The sequence below is a fragment of the Mchenga conophoros genome, linkage group LG20 (genome assembly GCF_057382185.1).
Source record: "Mchenga conophoros isolate Kocher_MC1m ecotype Shallow Benthic linkage group LG20, M_conophoros_male_GT1.1, whole genome shotgun sequence".
Classification (NCBI taxonomy): domain Eukaryota; kingdom Metazoa; phylum Chordata; class Actinopteri; order Cichliformes; family Cichlidae; genus Mchenga; species Mchenga conophoros.
In genome coordinates, this window is record NC_140545.1 from 12,152,811 (window position 1) to 12,171,040 (window position 18,230).

Here is an 18,230-nt window from a genome sequence, read left to right on the forward strand (position 1 = left end):
TGCTCGTATGCTGATCACCTTTGTAACTTGCATTCCTAGGGAAGGATAATGAGATGAAAACATATCAAATGTTTTGTCACAGTGACATAATTTTCTGCTCATGGCAAAGAGGAAGAAATAACCTATGGTGAAAAATCTGCACCTGTTGTCATAATGACAACAAGCGCTACCCGAATTCTAAATTTTGATGTCCTACACCTACAAGCTGCCCAACAGCTACGGGGCTGCATGTGTTATTGGTCTGTAGTAAGCCGATTTCACTGTGTAAACGAGAACTTTTTTTTCGACCATAAATATTCTTAGCAGAATGAGTAGTGGTAAAATGTTACCAGGTAATATTACACCCATGTTATGCTAAAGCCATTTACACACTGTCTCCATACCAGCCTTTGTGGTGGTGCTCTGTCATACTGCACATTCTGGTATTGATCCAACACTAAGTAAATACAGGGCCAATATTGTCGATACCAGTACCAATACTTTTAATCTTTAAAGGTACCGACGCTCTTATTGGTATTAGATACCAGCTATGCCAGAAAGAGCAGTGTGTCATGAGTTTGCAGATTTTAGACACATTCTAATGACCACTAAAACAGATTTTTTTTTACCTCCCATAATAATTAGTTAATACAGTAATTCACACCTTTCAGTTTTGCATGTATGTTGAAAATGTGTTTTTTTGAAGACCTGAAATGTGCCTGTCTCTAACCAACTTTAGGTCAGCTTCTCTTGTTTTAATGTGTTGTAGGCTATAAATAAAATAGAGATGACAGTCAATGCAAAAAGATTCAAATATTTTTAGTAGCTCATGTTTCAAGTATATGATTTCATTGGCAAGTAAATAATTTATTTAACACATTTATTAATTTATTATTAATTTATTTAACTGCGTGGTGAACTTGGATAGAAACAAAGTATTGGTCCTTTCGCGCTGGTATCTATACCAATAAGAGCGTCGGTATTGATATTTGGATTGATCCACCCAAGGGCGTAGATTTGGCATGGACGGAAGGGACATGTCCCCACCAATATCCAGCAATTATTGAATTTTCCCCACCAATAATTTGATCTCTTCGAGTACAGAAAAACTCTGTTTAGTTTTAGCAGCGCCAAGCCTGCGCTGCAAGGAGGAGAGGAGGATGGCAGCGCAAAGGAAGAACCTGGATATAAGAAAGTATTTTTCAAAGAAACCTGTAAGTCACTTAAAGTCAAGTTCACTCATAAAATGTGTCCGTCATAATAACGTTACAGGCTATGCTAGGCTTTGGCCCACATCAGTCTAAAATTGTAACCATGAATAACGTGTTTTGGAAACTAACTGCACAACAGGCAGCACTATTAGTTATCTCAGTCTCAGAGCAGCATTTCTAATTTTGATTGAAACTGTCAGAGAAAACGGCAGCCTCGAGCAAGCCAGGATATTAGTTTACAGAGGCTGTTAAAATTATACATCTAACCTTAAAATTTCATCCTAATGGTACTGAGATATTCATAGGGTTAATTTTGAGACAATATATCATGAAGTAGCCATGATTTTGCAAATATTCCACCTTGTAGTGCAGTTTGCAGAAATTGTTTTAAAAATGCACTCACCCAACAAACATTACTGATGAGTGACTCATCAGTAATGTTTTTATAGTGTGCCTAAAATGTTGCATAATTTTGCTGAGAAATCTTTTACTTTGTGGTAATTTTAGATGAGTAGTTTTATGGACAAAACCCACCAGGTCATTCAGTGTTCCCTTAGTGCTAATGTATATAAGAGATGTTGGTGTAATATAACTGAAGTAATGTTGTTAAGTCCTTAAAGTCATATTCTTTTATTGTCATGACTGTATTTGAAGCTATTTTTTATTTTTGTATGATACCTGATTTATATGGAATATGGCTGAAGTAAAATACATTTAATAGTAATTTAACATTATATAATTAACATATAAAACTATGAATTGCAATTTTAAATGGTTTAAAAGCATGTAGAATAGCATATGTAGGCAAGTATATATTCTCCCTTTTTATCAAGAAGCAAAGACAAAAAGGTGGTTCGGTGGTTGAATCATCCGTCCCCACCAATGCCAAAACAAAATCTACGCCCTTGGATCCACCCGCCTCTACTCTTGGCGATGGCTGAATACGATTGGTTGGTATTTATATTTAATTAAACGGGTTTTCCAATATTAGGTCATAGCATTTTATTTATTTTTGGCCATTTAATAAAAATGTAAACTTTTCTTTTGTGTAAGGCCAAAGTTAATTTGTTGGATGCCAATTTTCATTCTAGGGACATGTAATCATGACGTGTTGTTTTTGTCATGATATGCGTGATCCACATGAACTGCACCTAAAACAACAACTGTTCACGCATATCATGACGGCTTTATTTGGAAAAAGGCGCCACGTGAAAGAAATGAGCAGATATTTGTGGTCCTTACCAAACCAGCAGTAAACATCACCGCTTCGCGTACCACGCTCTTTAACTTAATGCTATTTCTGCGTCGTCACAATTTTGGACGAGGAGGCTATCCGTAGACATGTGTCATTGTAGTTTAGGTCGCTGCATGGTTTGAAAGAAGCTTTTATGACCGGGAGCAGGAAACTGTTTGTCATTAACATTATGATGGTATGAGAGGTATGCGGGATCTGACGACGGGATGAACGGGAGCGGTAAGTGCGGATGCTTTAAAGGGAATGTTTCCTGCAAACATACACACTGTGTTTGCTAACTGTTAGCCACAACTCTGTTATCTCGCCGGCTAGATACGGATAAATGTTGGCCACTGATGGCAAAAACTAACGGTCATCTTCTGTCAGCTTGCGTACTAAGGTCCCACTTTCTTATTTTTTTTCATTTGATCGACTGTGTACTATGTCAGTATAGTGTCAACAAAGGACAAAGGGCTGCTAATAAAGATAAGCATCCAGAATTACTGGAAATTCAACTCTAATGTGAAGCGAACCACCTTTCATTTCTTTATATTTTTGTAGAAAAATGGGAAAAAGGTGCAGCGATTTATCGAAAAATGTGCAAACGTAAATGAAAATACAGTATATAAGGCAGCAACCTAGTTTTTACAGTTCTAGCAAGCTAGGAAGTAACCTTTATTCTTCAGCACAGTCTGAACTCTGTTAGGCATCTTTCATAAAAATGTCTTTAAGTAGTCTTCAAGAATAGTTCTCCAGGCTTCTTGAAGAACATTCAAAGCTCTTCTTTGGATGTTGGCTGCTTTTTGTTCTGTTTTCCGTTTAGATGATCCTACATTGCTTTGATAATGTTCAGGTCTGGGCTCTGGGGACAGTCCAGTTCATGACTGATAGTGTTCTACTCTGTGTTTTTCTATAAATGTGTGCTTTTACTGCACTTGCCATTGCCATAAACCCATTGCCAATCAGACATTTTCAATTCTATGCATTGTATGGCAGGTCAAAATCTGATGGTACTTTGCTCCATTTATAATTCTATCAGTTTTGACAAGATCCCAACACCACTAGATGAAATGCAGACCCAACCATAACAGAAGCCTCACCCTGTAGACACTCATTGTTTACCTCTCTTCTCACCTCCTCCATACTTACTGACAACAGTCACTCTATAAGACCTGCTGCCACTGATTTTTCAGTCAAGTTCTTGTGAAATTTCAGCCAATAACATAATACCCTGGAGATGAATTAATGCTTATCCCTTTAGACCTTGGCAATCTAAAGACTTCACCATTGCCCTACTTTTGCTACTTACAAAAGCACTACAGAAACTACTGTTTCCTCAATTTACTGTTACTTATGGTATTGCTGTTGTATCTGCTGCAGCTGCAGATACTAGCACCTTTCAGTTTGTGTGCCCTTTTGCAGTTTCATAAAGTATTGTTTGGGCTCCGAGTCAGTAAATTTCACTGCTGTTGTTGCTAAAACTGTTTCTAAGTTGCTAAGATGTAACAAAGGAATTTACTGGCCATATCAGGATGGCAAGGTTATCCTTTGGGTGTACGGACTCTTGGTCCCGGCAGAAAAGTATTGGGTTATTTAATTTCAAGGATTTGTTTTTGCATCCTCAGCTCAGATGACTGTCTTGTGTCTGTCTAGTCTTTTTTTTTTTTGCACACAGGGCATTTCCTTTTTGAGACACTGCAGAAATTTTACTCTGTGTAAGTTCTGTATTATCGTGAAATTGAAAGTCTGGGCTTTCTTAAGTTTTGTAAAGAGATGACACCTTACATGGGTGACATATTTGAATGAGTTGGTGACTCTTAACCGGATGAAATCAAGCACTGATTTTTACAAAGAAAATTGGTAGAAGCTGGTGAGTAGCAACATGTCGTTAAATGAGCCATTCCAAATAGTTAGGTACACAGAAAACCGTGGTGAATGACTTCAAAATCAAGGCCCACTGTGGTGAATGAATAGCTGATACTTTACAGGCTTCTTTTGGTTGAGTATGGCCTAGTTCGACCAAAGTGAGCATGTGATTTGGTCAAATTGCCCAACTTGGATAATCCTCCACATGACTGCAGTACAGGCATGGCAGAACAGATGACTCGGTTGTTTCTTGTGGTCAGGGTAGTGTGCGTGTGTACATGCGTGTGTCGTACATCATATTCTTATTATGAACATGCAGCAGTTATGGTATCATGCACAATACATTGTCTTAATGATAACTTGATATGTGCGTGTGTTTCTTGTTTTTCCAATCAATATCATCTTGGTCTTGAAATGAAATGAGGTAAGCAACTGTAAGTCTTTCTAGAAGCAAACCCTGGTAGTCAGGAGTCATGTTGAAAATTATTTTGACAAAGCACTGTCTTCAGTTTAATTATAATTTTAATAGAAAGACAGAAGTTTGATATAAACCAGTTAAAACATTTGGCTGTAAAAGGCATTTTTCCCCTTAAAAATGTAGATTTTTACCTCCGTAGAGTTTCTCTCTTTTGTTATCTGTTGAAATGTAGTTAAATGTAGCTAAGGTGTACTGGGACATAAACTAGATGGGTAGGTGATCTGGGAAAGGCGCAGATTAGCCCTCTGCTATCTCCACTTTGTCTTTTATCTTAGCAAAGCACACGATAAGAAAGGCAGAGAGCAATCACTGTTTCTCAGCTAGCACTGTCCACAGTGTTGCAGCAACATCCAGTGTATTTTAAGATAGCTGGTGGCGCAAACAAGCACAGAAACGTAATTGTGTTGTTGTCTCTAACTGTTGCTGTGTTTGTGTGTGTGTGTGTGTGCGCGCGCGCGGGTATGAACCAGATTAACTCGTTCTTTTAGTTTTCAAACAAGGGAAAGCAGCAGTGTAATGTCTGTGCCAGAAAACAGCTGTGAGGTATTGAATGGCCCTCATACTGTGCTCAGGTGCGATTTAATTACTGTGCCGTTCCCATGGTTACCTCACGGGTTGCACTCTGGCTGTTAGCTACCTTTATAATAATAAGATAAGATTCCCCTTTCCCCAGTACATTTTTTAATGTAACTGTCCTGTCCATTTGTCCGCATGCGTAGTCTCAGATATGATTAAAAAAAAAAAAACTAGATTAAAATAAATAAAAATGAACGTCCTGTCTGCAGTTTTCCGGGTGACGTTTCGTGTGACGGGTTTGTTTCAGAAGCCGGTTAGACTCGTAAGCATGAAGAGCCCGGATCAGTGCAGGCTACAGGGAGCCGAAGCACCTCTGCAAGGTGGTCTGATCCGTAACTTTCGGGAAAAGGCTTAATTTTAATCGCGCTTTGACGGTAAGGTCAGTCTATTCCTAAATTGTGTTTTCAAATTAAAGGAATGTGGTTTTCTTTTCGATACGAGCCAGCTGTTTGGAAGCGGAAGTCTGTTCTGAAAATAGCGTCGTTTATTGTGCTTTTGTTTTGATTTTCGCTGTTATCGGCATGAGTTTATAGCGAGCTTTTCACCTCTTTCGCGCTGTAAAGTTAATGTTTTCGTAAAACCTCAAAGTGTTTCCAGCTTAATGAGATGCGCGGATTGACTTTATTAGAGTTTATGGTGACTCTTGAATCTCCTAAAAATCATATACATTGTGATCTTACTTATTTAGAAGTACACAGATGAACAACTGTGAGATGTTTTTACCCGCACTGTCCTGGACTGGAGAGCTCTCCCTGTTCAGTTTAGACTACATTGCAGAGGCAAAACATTTTTTAATATTTGTATCTGAATTCCTGCTCAGGATGTCTCACATTAAAGAAAGTCTTCTTCAAGTTTGCGGCATGGACCGGACACAAGCTTTGCACTGCGTTTTGTCAATATTGACTTTGAAGGCGCGCGCGTGTGTGTGTGTGTGTGTGTGTGTGTTTTATGCTGCTTGGTTCATGTTAATGTTTTAACAGACGCACCATTCACCCTGCATATCCTGTTCTGTAGGTAGTGTGGTGGAGCCGCAGAGCGGACTCCCCTCACCCAGTCCTCGAGACCCCCTACTGAGTCCTGACACACACATGGTAAGAACCTACTCAGTGTTTCTGATTCCTGTTGTGGTGTGTGTTGTTTGTTATCTAGCTGTGAGTTAGATAGATATAGAAAAGAAAAGGTTAAACTGGGAAAATCAAATGCTGTATAAGTGAAAGTGCAGAAACTGATGACTTGATGTTGTGCCCAGCACCTGTCACCTGTAGATGCAGAACTTGCGTTGGTCTCTGTGGCCTTGTTATAAATAACTTCTATCATTTGTGGTTTTTAGTATCACTTCCAAAGACAATACAAGACACAATCTGGCTTCCTACAGTGGCTTTTTAACATGCAATGCCACCAATGATAAGTTGACTAGATTTATGGAAATGAACCGCTGTGTGGATGTGAAAATGAGTCTGATTTTGAACCTGAAATCCTGTTTGGTTCTCTCTCCCACCAGGATGTTCAGGGGTATAAGTGGGTGCGCTGGCGGGTGTGGTTGTGTCGACTGGCTGCCCTGCTGTCCTTAGGGCTCCTCCTGCTTGTGTTTCACTGGCGCCCACGGTTTGGTGTCTTTGCCCGCTGCAAGTCCTGCCCTCCGGCTTTGGCGGATATTCTGCTTCTCAGAGTGAGATAATCAAACAGTTCCTATGCTGAAGTAAACTCAACCTGATGGCTGGCATTATTATCACTGCCTATCACTTTGTTCCACATTGTCCTTGCAGGACTTAATCTAGGCTTCTTATTGCAAAAACTGGCTTGGTCATAGAGTATTAGTATATGTATTATGTATAGTTGTTTACACATTCTCCAACAAAAGATTCCAGGAAGAAACAAAAATCCTTTTGGGGTTGCGTCAGGAAGGGCATCCAGCATACTAGCGTAACTTTACGTAACTTTTAAAAAAAATATATGCTCGCTAATATATGCAATGATAGTTCCATTCCAAAGTTTTAAATAGGGCGTCATCTCCAGCTTTGTATTCCTGGTGTCCTGCATTCACAGTTTGAAACAAGCTTTTTTAGCTCCTCTCTCATTAAGACCAGCTTCCTTTTACGCCAACTGTCTTCAGATTGGCTGCCAAATGTAAACAGAAGGTTTGAACAGCAGGTGGGTGAATCACTGAAGTACTGGAACTTTTTAGTGAAATACTCCTGCTTACACTAACCTGAACAGTTATTACTTTACTTTATTTTGTGATGTTCTGATCACCTAGATTGAATGGCAGTTTTCTGTTAGATACTTCCTGTCTTGCTTTAAGAAAGTGTCCAGTTTCCAACTCTAACTGGTGAATTTGTGTAACCTTTTCCTTCAGGACAGTTTTGGCCAGCAGCATGTGGTGGAGGTCCTTACAGAGGAGATGGAGGAGGGAAGGTGAACTACTTGTCTATATATTCACACAACACCCTAAGCCTTTCAACTGTGTACATATATCTAAGAGAACTGTTAAACAAAACTAATCTAACTTGGTTGTTTCTTTCCAGTTTGGAGTTGCTTGGACAGTCAGAGGATACCGAATCCAGAGATACAGTTCAGCTGTACAAAGAGGAGGTAAAGCAGATGTTTCAGCAGAACCTTTTGTCCTGAACGGTACTTCTCCAAGATCTGACAGCTTTATTGTGTTGCAGAAAACACTGCTGCGGTACTACCTGTTTGAAGGACTGCGTTATGTCTGGGTGGATAGGAAAGGCGCGTTCTGTCGCGTTAGGTATGGAAAAAACTATAATGCAGTGGGATTCAACTAAACTAGACTCATGAGTTTGTGTGTCTTAAATAAAAAGAAGAACATACCCCCAAAACTCACTCTTTTAATAGTCTAATGCACTCGTTGTGTTGCGGAAAAAAAAAAGTGGATTAATTTGTTTTTATAGTGTCCTCAATGAGGACTGGACCTGCAATAACCTGCATGGCTCCCAAAAGGGACTGAGTCCCCTGGAGCAGAGCTTTAGGTAGGAAACACATGGACACAACACATTCCCTAATCTCAGAGGACCATGCTGAATAATCAAATGCACGATTTCTTTCAGGAGAACCATATATGGAACAAATCTTATTGATGTGCCTGTGAAGCCTTACCCAAAGCTGCTGTTTGAGGAGGTGGGATACATGATTACCTTCATACCGATTTCTTTTTCATTTGGCTTTTAAATATTTGATGTAATAATTTATTTAAAAAGCTCACATGATGCATCCAGTTATATATATTTTTTAACATATTTTTTTCACTCTTTTTTTTGTTTCTGTAGATCCTCAACCCATTCTATGTGTTCCAGATGTTCAGCATCATCCTCTGGACGGTTGATCAGTATTATATTTATGCCATATGTATATTTATTATCTCTGTCATCTCCATCGGTATCTCACTTTATGAGACCCGGAAGGTGAGCCTGTTATCAGAAACACACTGGAATTGTAACTGACTGTGTTTAAGCACAGAAACGAGAGAATAATGGTATTTATGTTTTTGTGACCAGCAAAGCATCACGCTTCGCAACATGGCCCAGCTAATCACAACCGTCACTATTCGCAGAAAGTCGGGAGGTGAGGGGTATTTTTGTTTGTTTGTTTTTTTAAGCAGATGTTTTATAATATGAATTTACTTTTTTTCCAGAAACACAATTATTTGTGGAATGTTTAACTGATTGATACTTAAAATAACTTTGACAGGAGTCCACTAATGTAATTCATGTGAAGATGGAAGAGCAGTCGATATGCTCAATAAATAATAAATAATATTAAAAAGTTTTAATTGTTAAAGCCAAGACAGTCACTGAGAGGAGCATGTTTATCAGTTAAAAACACTTCGATTTGCTGATGAGATAAAAAAATAGTGTTCAAACTAAATGAAACTCAATTGTGTCGGTAACAGTTGCTAACTCTTAAACCACAGATGCACCCTGTTAAAACAGAATGTCAGGTCTGATCATTTGGACCAGTTACAGTGTACAAGTAATTTGTTAAACGGTTTAACTGGCACATGCTTGTCCTCCCTTTATGGTCCTCTCTTTATGCACCTACGTGGACAAGGACCTTGACAATGTGCTTTACCGGCTGTAGTTGTGTAACTTTGTTATTCTATCTCATATACAAACATGTTCTACTAAGCATCGCTGAGTGCAAACAGAAAAACTCCCCAGGGAAACTTTAAGCTGTTCCCTTGAGGCAAAAACCAGCTGAGCTTTTTGTTTGTTTAACTAGTTTGCAAAAATATCCAGCAGCTATAGAAATGTAACAAAAAAAGAGAGAGTGAGAAAATATAATTTGGTTCCACATTGCCTATAAGGTTACACATGCAGAAACAGAGAAAAGTACTACATTAAGCACATTAGTGCAGGACTGGTCACGAGGACAAACATTTGCAAAGGAAGTGTGAAATTATCATGTTCAGTAGGTTTTTGATTCTGACCAGTCACTCCAGAAGCCTTCGCATAGACATCTGTACTGGACTGTGTGTTTTCTCAGAGGAGGAGTGTGTGAGTTCAGTGGAATTGGTCCCCGGCGACTGTTTGATCATCCCTCAGGAAGGTATGCTGCTGCCCTGCGATGCTGCCCTGCTGGCTGGGGAGTGTCTTGTCAATGAGAGCATGCTCACAGGTAATTAATTGACCTTAACAGCACCTAAAGACATTTTCAAACAGCCATTTTGAACTTTTCTAAGACATCCTGCAGATGTGCACGTGAGAGCAAATGTTTGGACATTTTATTTGCCAGTCTGTGTAGTGTATGATAGCTCTGTGGCCCATATGATGTTTTAAAACGGGTAATAGTCGGATGAATTCGTAGATCTTGCATCATGCCTTCAGTGTGTTCTAACCAGGTAGCACCCTGGCCTAAACCAAACTGAGTCGTTCCAGTAGTGAGAATAAATGTGAGGCAGACAATTTCCTGCTTTTTGAGAGACGACAGTTTCTAACAATGTCCCTATGTAACTATCATAACCAGGTCCTGACCCGATTCTCCGCATCTGGAGTTAATGTGTGGAAAAACAAAATCGATTGGCTGTGTTCCTCAGTCGTCATGTTATTTGCTCGTCGTGCCCACAAGACTAATTTAAAAGTGTTATCAAGGCTAGAGTCAAGTCACATTTCACAACCTTGAGTGTAACTAAAGCAACAAATTGGCCATCAGAAGGGATTTTCTTCACTTCCAAACTACTTTACATGTCAGTGCTAGTTATTCAATGAATGTTTAGTGTAGGAGTCTGTCCAAAAGAGGGTACATAACTTGCTTCCGACACATTTTTATTATTTGACCAACTAATGGTCGTGGCGCTTGGTCATAAAGGTGTGTTACTAATTCTTATTATAGCCTGACTTTTGAGGAATGTGTGCAGTAATCTGCTCTTGTCATCTGTGTCCAGGCGAAAGTGTCCCCGTGCTCAAGACTCCACTGCAGGCTAGTGATAGGAAGTACAGCTCAGACACTGAGCGCAGACACACCCTGTTCTCCGGTACGCAGCTCATTCAGGCAAAGGGAGGAAGACCAGGAGGCGGTGGGGCTGTTGCTGTTGTTACAAGCACCGGTGAGTAGAGAAACCGATGATGTGACTCGTTCTTTTAGAGTTTATTTTGCAAGTTGAAGGGACCCTGTGATGCTTTGACTCCATGCGGAAATATTTTTCACTGAGGCAAGACGGATCAGATTTTCCTGAAGTGATTAATAAACATGAGTATAAAGAAAATATAAAAGGGTTTACAGTTGCAAATAATTATACATTCAATATATTTTGGCACTTAAACTGTTTATACACCAAGTGAAACCACTTCTGTTTGTATGTGGATTATCCACAGGGTTTTTCACAGCCAAAGGTGACCTGGTCAGCTCCATTTTATATCCTCAGCCAATCGACTTCCGCTTTTACCGAGATGCCGTCAAGTTCCTGCTCATCCTGGCTTCAGTTGGTAAGAGCTTTAACAGCAACCTGGTTATCATTGAGACATGAAGCCTTTTGACCCAATAACAAGTTTTTCCAATATTCCCCATCTCACTGCTGCAGCTCTCATTGGAACCATTTACATTTTTGTGGTCCTCTATAGATCAAATGTAAGTGGCATCTCTAGTGACTGCATGTTTTGCTCGCATAGTAAAATACTATCACTGACATGTGGTTGGATGTGTATCCAGGTGACCTGGGCAGAGCTGGTTATTAGGAGTCTGGATATTGTAACCATTGCGGTGCCTCCCGCTCTGCCTGCTGCCATCACTACTGGCACAATCTACGCTCAGCGAAGGTTGAAGCAACGTGGCATCTTCTGCATCAGTCCACCGCGCATCAACATCTGTGGCAAGGTCTCACTCTTCTGCTTTGACAAGGTGAGGAGGGAGAGTGTTGCTAGAAGTGTGCTGTGTACATAGAGATGAACCACAGCTACTTTACATGTTGCTGGTGCTTTGTACATCTGTTTTCTTAGACAGGAACATTGACAGAGGAGGGTCTGGATGTGTGGGGAGTGTTGGAGGCGGGGCCTGCCGGTTTTTCAGAGCTGGTGCCTGAGCCCAGGCTTTTGCCTCCGGGGCACCTGAGGTCTGGCTTGGCTTGCTGTCACACTGTTGCGCTGCTGCGTGGCCAGCTCCTCGGAGACCCTTTGGAGCTTAAGATGGTCGAGTCCACTGGTTGGGTATGTTACCGTGTTACTTATTTCAAAGTGCTTGAGCTCGCATGCATCTCATTTAAAAATTTGGATTTTTTTTAAATAATTGATGAAAATGTATGCTTGGAGGCTCTTTCAGTTTCACAATCTGATAACATTAATGGGAATTGGAGTTCATTTTTTTTCTGATTTTGCAGACTCTTCAAGAGCCAGATGGAGATGGCAGTGTGCTAAATGCAGAGTTTGGAGGCCACAAAGTTTTGGCAGTAATGAGACCACCAGATCAACAAGCTTATGGAGCAGTGAGTATCCCTGTTATCACTGATACAGGTTGATCAGTAGGATTTATTAAAGCGAATGCTTACTGACTGTAAAGTTGTTATATGGGCAGCGGTTGTTTTTCAAATAGTTGCTCCTGTGTTTCGGCTGCTGATAATGAAAGATGTACTTGGTTTGTGCCTCTTTTCTAATGCAAGACAGTTGGTAAGCAGATGTAGCCAGGGCAGGTGGATAAATGAAAACGCGTAAGCTTAAGCAGCGTAATTTTTTTTTTTGTCTGCTTTGTCTGCCATTTGGAAAGATCAAGAACTTGCCGAAAGTCTTCATTTATTCTTTCATTTTGCTCTCAGTCCACGGATGAGGCGATGGCAATTGTACAAAGGTTTCCCTTCTCCTCAGCCCTGCAGAGGATGAGTGTGGTGACAGTGACCCACGGGGGGCGCTCAGCTCTTGCTTTCATCAAAGGATCTCCAGAGATGGTGGCGAGCCTCTGCCAGACTCAAACAGGTTCAAAATTGACACAAATCATAACTATAGCTTTAGTGACATTTACTCACGTTTTGTTTTTTTGCAGTACGTTTTCCTATTTTATGACATTTGTCCAAAATGGAATGTTTGCATTTCCAGTTCCAGCACAGTTCTCCAGCAAACTGCACAGCTTCTCCAGTGAAGGCCTCAGGGTTCTCGCAGTCGCCTACAAGCCATTAAATGTGAACTCTAACTTAAGCACCATTGAGCGGTAAGAACATAGTCTATATTTCTGGCTTAATTGTGGCACAAAAACTTATCCATTTTTAAAAAAATGATCTATAATAGTTTAATATGTTTGCTGATCAAGCTGTTTGTCCACAGAGGGGAAGTAGAGAAAGACATGCACTTTCTGGGTTTGCTGATGATGAAGAACTTGGTAAAGCCTGAGAGTGCCAAAGTTATCAACATCCTGAGAAAGGCGAACGTTCGCAGCATTATGGTCACTGGTGAGGAATGTTTTTGTATTCATCACTGACCGTGCAACTTATAATATTTCTTGTTATAAGATAGTAAGTTGCAGGAATCGACACAGATGGGTTTTTTAAAAGTCTTTTTGTCCCATCTTGTGTGTCTTTTTAACCATAGGGGACAATGTTCTAACAGCAGTTAATGTAGCAAAAACCTGTGGGATGGTGGGATCTGACGAGAAGGTGATATTCATCACTGCAACCCCCCACACTGCCCAGTCCATGCCCACCCTGAGGTTCAGCCTGGAGGAGGAAGCGGCTCTTTCTGGCCAAAGTTCAGTAGAGGTCATCACTCAGGTTGGTCTTGCTTAAATGGGACACTCCACTCTGGATTGTACTCTGTTGCTAAAATGTTTGTTACAGTCATACTAGCAGCTATGAAATTATGAAACGGCTACGTTGTGAAAGAGTTCCGGTTGAAGTGTTGCTCACTGATGTCACGCCTGGTTTCTGTGTTTGTGCCTGTGGCCTGCAAACATGGAAGTAAATGACCTCAGTGCTCAAGTAAAGTCGAGGACTCATATTGTTGCCTGGTTATAGTTCATTTTTAATGGAAGCAAATTTGTGCAGCTTTGAAGGCAAATGAAATGGTATGATCTTCATCTCTCTCTCATGTCAACACATTTCTAAACAGCTTGAATGCTTTCTGTTTCTATGACAGTTGTATGCATAACAAGTCCAGCTATGGCCTACTTTTTTTCAACTGGCAGGATTCATTCGAGTTACTGTTACTGATGTCTCTCCTCCTCTCTCAGGGTTTGTATCAGGGTGGTTTTGTCTATCACTTGGCTATCAATGGCAAGTCCTTTGCTGTCCTCTGTGACCACTTCCCTGAGTATCTGCCGAAGGTAATGGAAACTGTGTAAACAGGAATACTTTGACAGTGCACCGCACTTGCACGCTAATGACTTTAACCTGCTGTCACTGCAGGTTTTGATGAGAGCCACGATATTTGCACGCATGGCCCCTGACCAGAAAACCCAGCTAGTGAAGGAGCTGCAAAAACTGAAGTGAGTACAGTTTCTGCAGCATACACAAACTAGAAAGGAGTTGACACATAAGGAGAACAAATGGGAAATAAAACAGAGTAGAAATATAATGAAAGGGAATCATTTTTATAACATTAACTGTGAAATACTGCTACTGTTTCTGAAGCTACCGAGTGGGGATGTGTGGAGACGGGGCCAATGACTGCGGGGCACTAAGAGCTGCTGATGTCGGGGTTTCTCTTTCCGAAGCTGAGGCTTCAGTTGCTTCACCTTTTACTTCCAAAACTGAAAACATCAGCTGTGTGCCCCTGCTTATCAGGTAAAGACTGAGATTAAAAGCCTAGAAAACACAAAGCAGATGGGGGAAGTCTTTTTGAAAACCAACCAAACTTCTCATTTGTGTCTGCAAAAAGAAAAAGATCTGTCCTTTTTTTTTCCCCGTCCTACTCTTTTTCCATTCAGAGAGGGACGATGTTCTCTGGTCACCTCCTTCAGTCTCTTTAGATACATGGCCCTCTACAGCCTCATTCAGTTCTGCTCCGTCATCATCCTCTACACGGTGAGTATCAGCAGATCACAACTCCCTCATCTTTCTCTGCTTTGTCCCCGTAGATCACCTTAAACATGAAGCTGCAATTTATTGCCAGCTTTTCATCCATTGTAGAAATAAACCAAAACATACATTTTATGGATAAAATGACTGAAATAAACTAAAAATGTATGAAAATATGTGTATAAATAACTCATAATAAACGTTACACATGTTTCAGATAAGCAAAGACAAAGATAACACAAAACAGGTGTAATGATACCTGCATTTTGGTAGGTCTGGATAGCCAAAAGCTATCCGGCTATCCAGACCTACCTGGCCCTGTGGGAAATGGTTATTACCCCCTCTTCATCCCACCCTCTATATTAATTATGAATTAATGTGATTAGATGCATTTTTTTTTTTAAACGATGAGTTCAGTTTCACACCCAGGCCTGATTACTAGCAGATCTGTTGGATAAAGAAATAACGTGACCTGTTTGACAAGGCGAAACAGGCAAAAAGATCTCAAAAAGCAGCTTAAAAACAAATTAATCAACATCTGTCAGTCTGGAAAGGGTTAAATATCTGATGGTTTGGGACTCCAGGGATCCACAGAGAGAGACATGATCCACAAATGGTGAAAACTCGGAACAGTGGTGGACCTACAGTGGCAAGCCTACCAAAAATACTCCAAGAGCTCATTGAAGGTCATCCAGGTCACTCATGCTGGAAAACCCTCCGCTTTGGCTGAATGAAAGCAGTTCTCCGAAGAAAAGTTGAGCAAAGTTCCTCCACAGCGATGTGAAACATTCATTGCAAGTTATTACAAGTGCTTGATTGGACTTCTCGCTGCCAAGGGTCAAACCCCCCCCCCCCCCCCCCCCCAAAAAAAACAAAAAACAAAACAGTACAACCTGGTCTACAGGTAGTGAGAAATGAATGTGGCCAAAAACTTTAATAAAACGGCATGAGCGAAAGCACACTGCATTCTGTTCAGCTCTCGTCAAAAAAAGCAGTTTTAACTGTTATTCTTAGAAGCAAATGGAAATGACTATGTGTATGTGGAGCTCCAACTTTAAAATGTGGAAAATGTTCTTTCACTTAATATTGAACACTTTGGTAGCCCATAAAATGTGACCTGTGCAGTCTCTTAACACCAAATGCCAAACAGAACCACAGTCCGGTTGACTTGATCTGCATGAAAACAAAACAAAGTCCTAAATCATACAAGTTTTTTTTTTTTTTTTTTTCTCCCCTAAATAATCATTCTTGATGTGTGTCCAGGTGAAGACGAGCGTAGCAGACCAGCAGTTCCTGTATTGTGACATTCTTCTGGTGACTCTGCTGGCCATTGTGATGGGAAGAGGAGGCCCTAGTGAAGAGCTGTACCCTTCCAGACCCGCGGCTAGTCTGTTGGCCCTGCCTGTACTGGGCAGCCTCTTCATCCACACCTGCATGATTGCTCTGGGCCAGCTGGCTGCGCTCTTCATCACAACCTCAGAGGAGTGGTCAGCAAAATAGCTTTTATTTCTCATCAGACTGCCCTCAAGAAAACTGTTTACGTTGACTTCTGTGTGTTCAGATGCAGATTTAGAAAAAGAGCATCCCACGTGTTCTGCACTTTAACTCTTATTTGTCTCTTCCTTCATTTTTAGGTATATTCCTCTCAATGCGACTGAGGTCGGAACAGCCAATCTGCCAAACTTCGAAAACACCTGTGTGTTTGACATATCTGGTTTCCAGTACATCATCATGTCAGTGGTGGTCACCAAGAGCTACCCCCACAAGAAACCCCTCTACCACAACAGTGAGTCAACATGTTCAAATGCCAAAGGAGGATGATTTCAGTTTGGGAGGGCGATACATTTGGACAAATTTAGAACTATTCATGAAAGTCATACTGAGTTCAACATTAGTGAAACTTATCACTGATGCAGGACAGTTGAGTCACAAGTGTTTTTTTTCTCTCCTTTTCCCAGTGGTTTTCCTTATCCTGCTGTTCGTCCAGTTTGGTGTGACAACCTGGCTGGTGTTGTATCCTGGGGCTGTCTTTAGCCGGTTACTTCAACTGTACAACATCTCTGACATGAATTTTAAATTGCTGCTCGTTAGTCTGGCTGCTCTCAACTTCCTCATTTGTTTTGTCGTGGAGGTGAGTGATTTGTACGGAGCTTCCCAGATTCCCCGTCTGTTAAACTACACAGCAAAATCAACGAAATCAGACATCTTTAAAGTGGCTGTGATAGAAAGCTCGTAATATTCTAAAGTGAACATGTTTGCTAGAATAAGGCCCTACTGTAGACTTTTTTTTTTTTTTATTATAGCACATTTTAAAAGCAGCAGTGCTGACCAAAGGAGTGATGTGACCATGCTTTCTGATGCCTGTTAAAAGATGCACAGCAGCATTTTGGACTAACCACACATAGTCCACTCTAGAGGTGTTGAAGGCCTGAATAAAGAAGATGGGATTTTTCTTTAGCGAATTGATGTAACTGATAGAACATTATTTAACAACTGTGGCCACATTTGTTAAATAAAATAGATAAGCATCTTAAAAAAAATAAAAATAATTAACAGTGAGGGAACAATAAGAAGCAAGAGGGCACACGGTGTCAAGGTTTGTGATACCATCTTGTAGACTGTTAAACGGAGGCTGCAGTGGGACAGAGGGATCAAATTAAATGGGGTAATAGTAATAATGATGCTTTCATTGCTTTAAGTGAGATACGATACTGTGCAAAAGTCTTCACACTTCATTTCCTTATACTTTGCTTTCAAGGAGCCAGGCTTGTTTTGCAAAGTAGGTCTTGAGCAATAGTTCAAGACTCTGAAGTTCTTTCAAAATTTTCTTTGGACACAGACTTGCTTTTTAAAAAAGGAAAAAAAAAAAAGAAAAAAAAAACCCAAACAAACACACTTCCCATTATAAAAGAAGTGCTGGGTCTAAAAAGTAACTTATATTAGATGAACATAAAATAAACAGAAATCCAGCCCAGACCTGAGATAGTAATAATTTGTCATTTTCTGAGCAAAATATAAAGTATAGGGGTGCCTCAGTACTGTTGTGCAGTACTGTATATCAACAGATTCCCTGAATTATTCTACCACTTCCATGTTTTTTCCTCCCAGGTGCTGATAGACCTGGGTCTTTTGAACTGCCTTCGACTGCTGCGAGGGAAGCGTCCGTCTAAGAAACAGTATAAACAGCTGGACTCTCTTCTGTCAGACTCTACATCATGGCCGCCTCTCAATCAAACTCTGACCCCCACAGATACAGTTCTGTGCTGTAGCTAGCATCTGCTTGGCCTTCCGTGACTGTAATCTGAGCCAAACTATGCCACAGATGCCCAAACTACATCCCCAACTTGACCAACAATGCAAAGTCTTCAATAATAAACTATTTTTATTTAAGCTGCGTTTTTTTTTTAACAAGTTATTTCCATGAATTTAATGTGT

General features: G+C 40.5%; 1 protein-coding gene across 3 annotated transcripts; it reads left to right on the top strand.

Moving 5' to 3' along the window:
* Positions 1-2,359: 2,359 nt before the first annotated feature.
* On the top strand, positions 2,360-18,185 carry atp13a2 (ATPase cation transporting 13A2). Of its 3 annotated transcripts, none has more exons than XM_085258928.1 (29): positions 2,360-2,664; positions 6,359-6,435; positions 6,846-7,013; positions 7,701-7,759; positions 7,870-7,936; positions 8,014-8,093; positions 8,257-8,334; positions 8,413-8,482; positions 8,632-8,766; positions 8,860-8,926; positions 9,848-9,979; positions 10,746-10,907; positions 11,176-11,286; positions 11,382-11,428; positions 11,510-11,698; positions 11,797-12,003; positions 12,174-12,278; positions 12,606-12,762; positions 12,883-12,994; positions 13,108-13,232; positions 13,372-13,550; positions 14,009-14,101; positions 14,184-14,263; positions 14,409-14,561; positions 14,705-14,801; positions 16,059-16,282; positions 16,430-16,581; positions 16,754-16,926; positions 17,904-18,185. In XM_085258928.1, exons 1-29 carry the CDS (start codon positions 2,652-2,654, stop codon positions 18,066-18,068), a joined length of 3,477 nt encoding a protein of 1,158 aa, XP_085115054.1. In that variant the 5' UTR covers positions 2,360-2,651; the 3' UTR covers positions 18,069-18,185. The 3 variants fall into 3 exon arrangements, with proteins under 3 accessions (XP_085115054.1, XP_085115057.1, XP_085115055.1); XM_085258931.1 differs by lacking the exon at positions 2,360-2,664 and adding an exon at positions 3,661-5,723; XM_085258929.1 differs by lacking the exon at positions 2,360-2,664 and adding an exon at positions 3,661-5,718.
* The last annotated feature ends 45 nt before the right edge of the window (positions 18,186-18,230 follow it).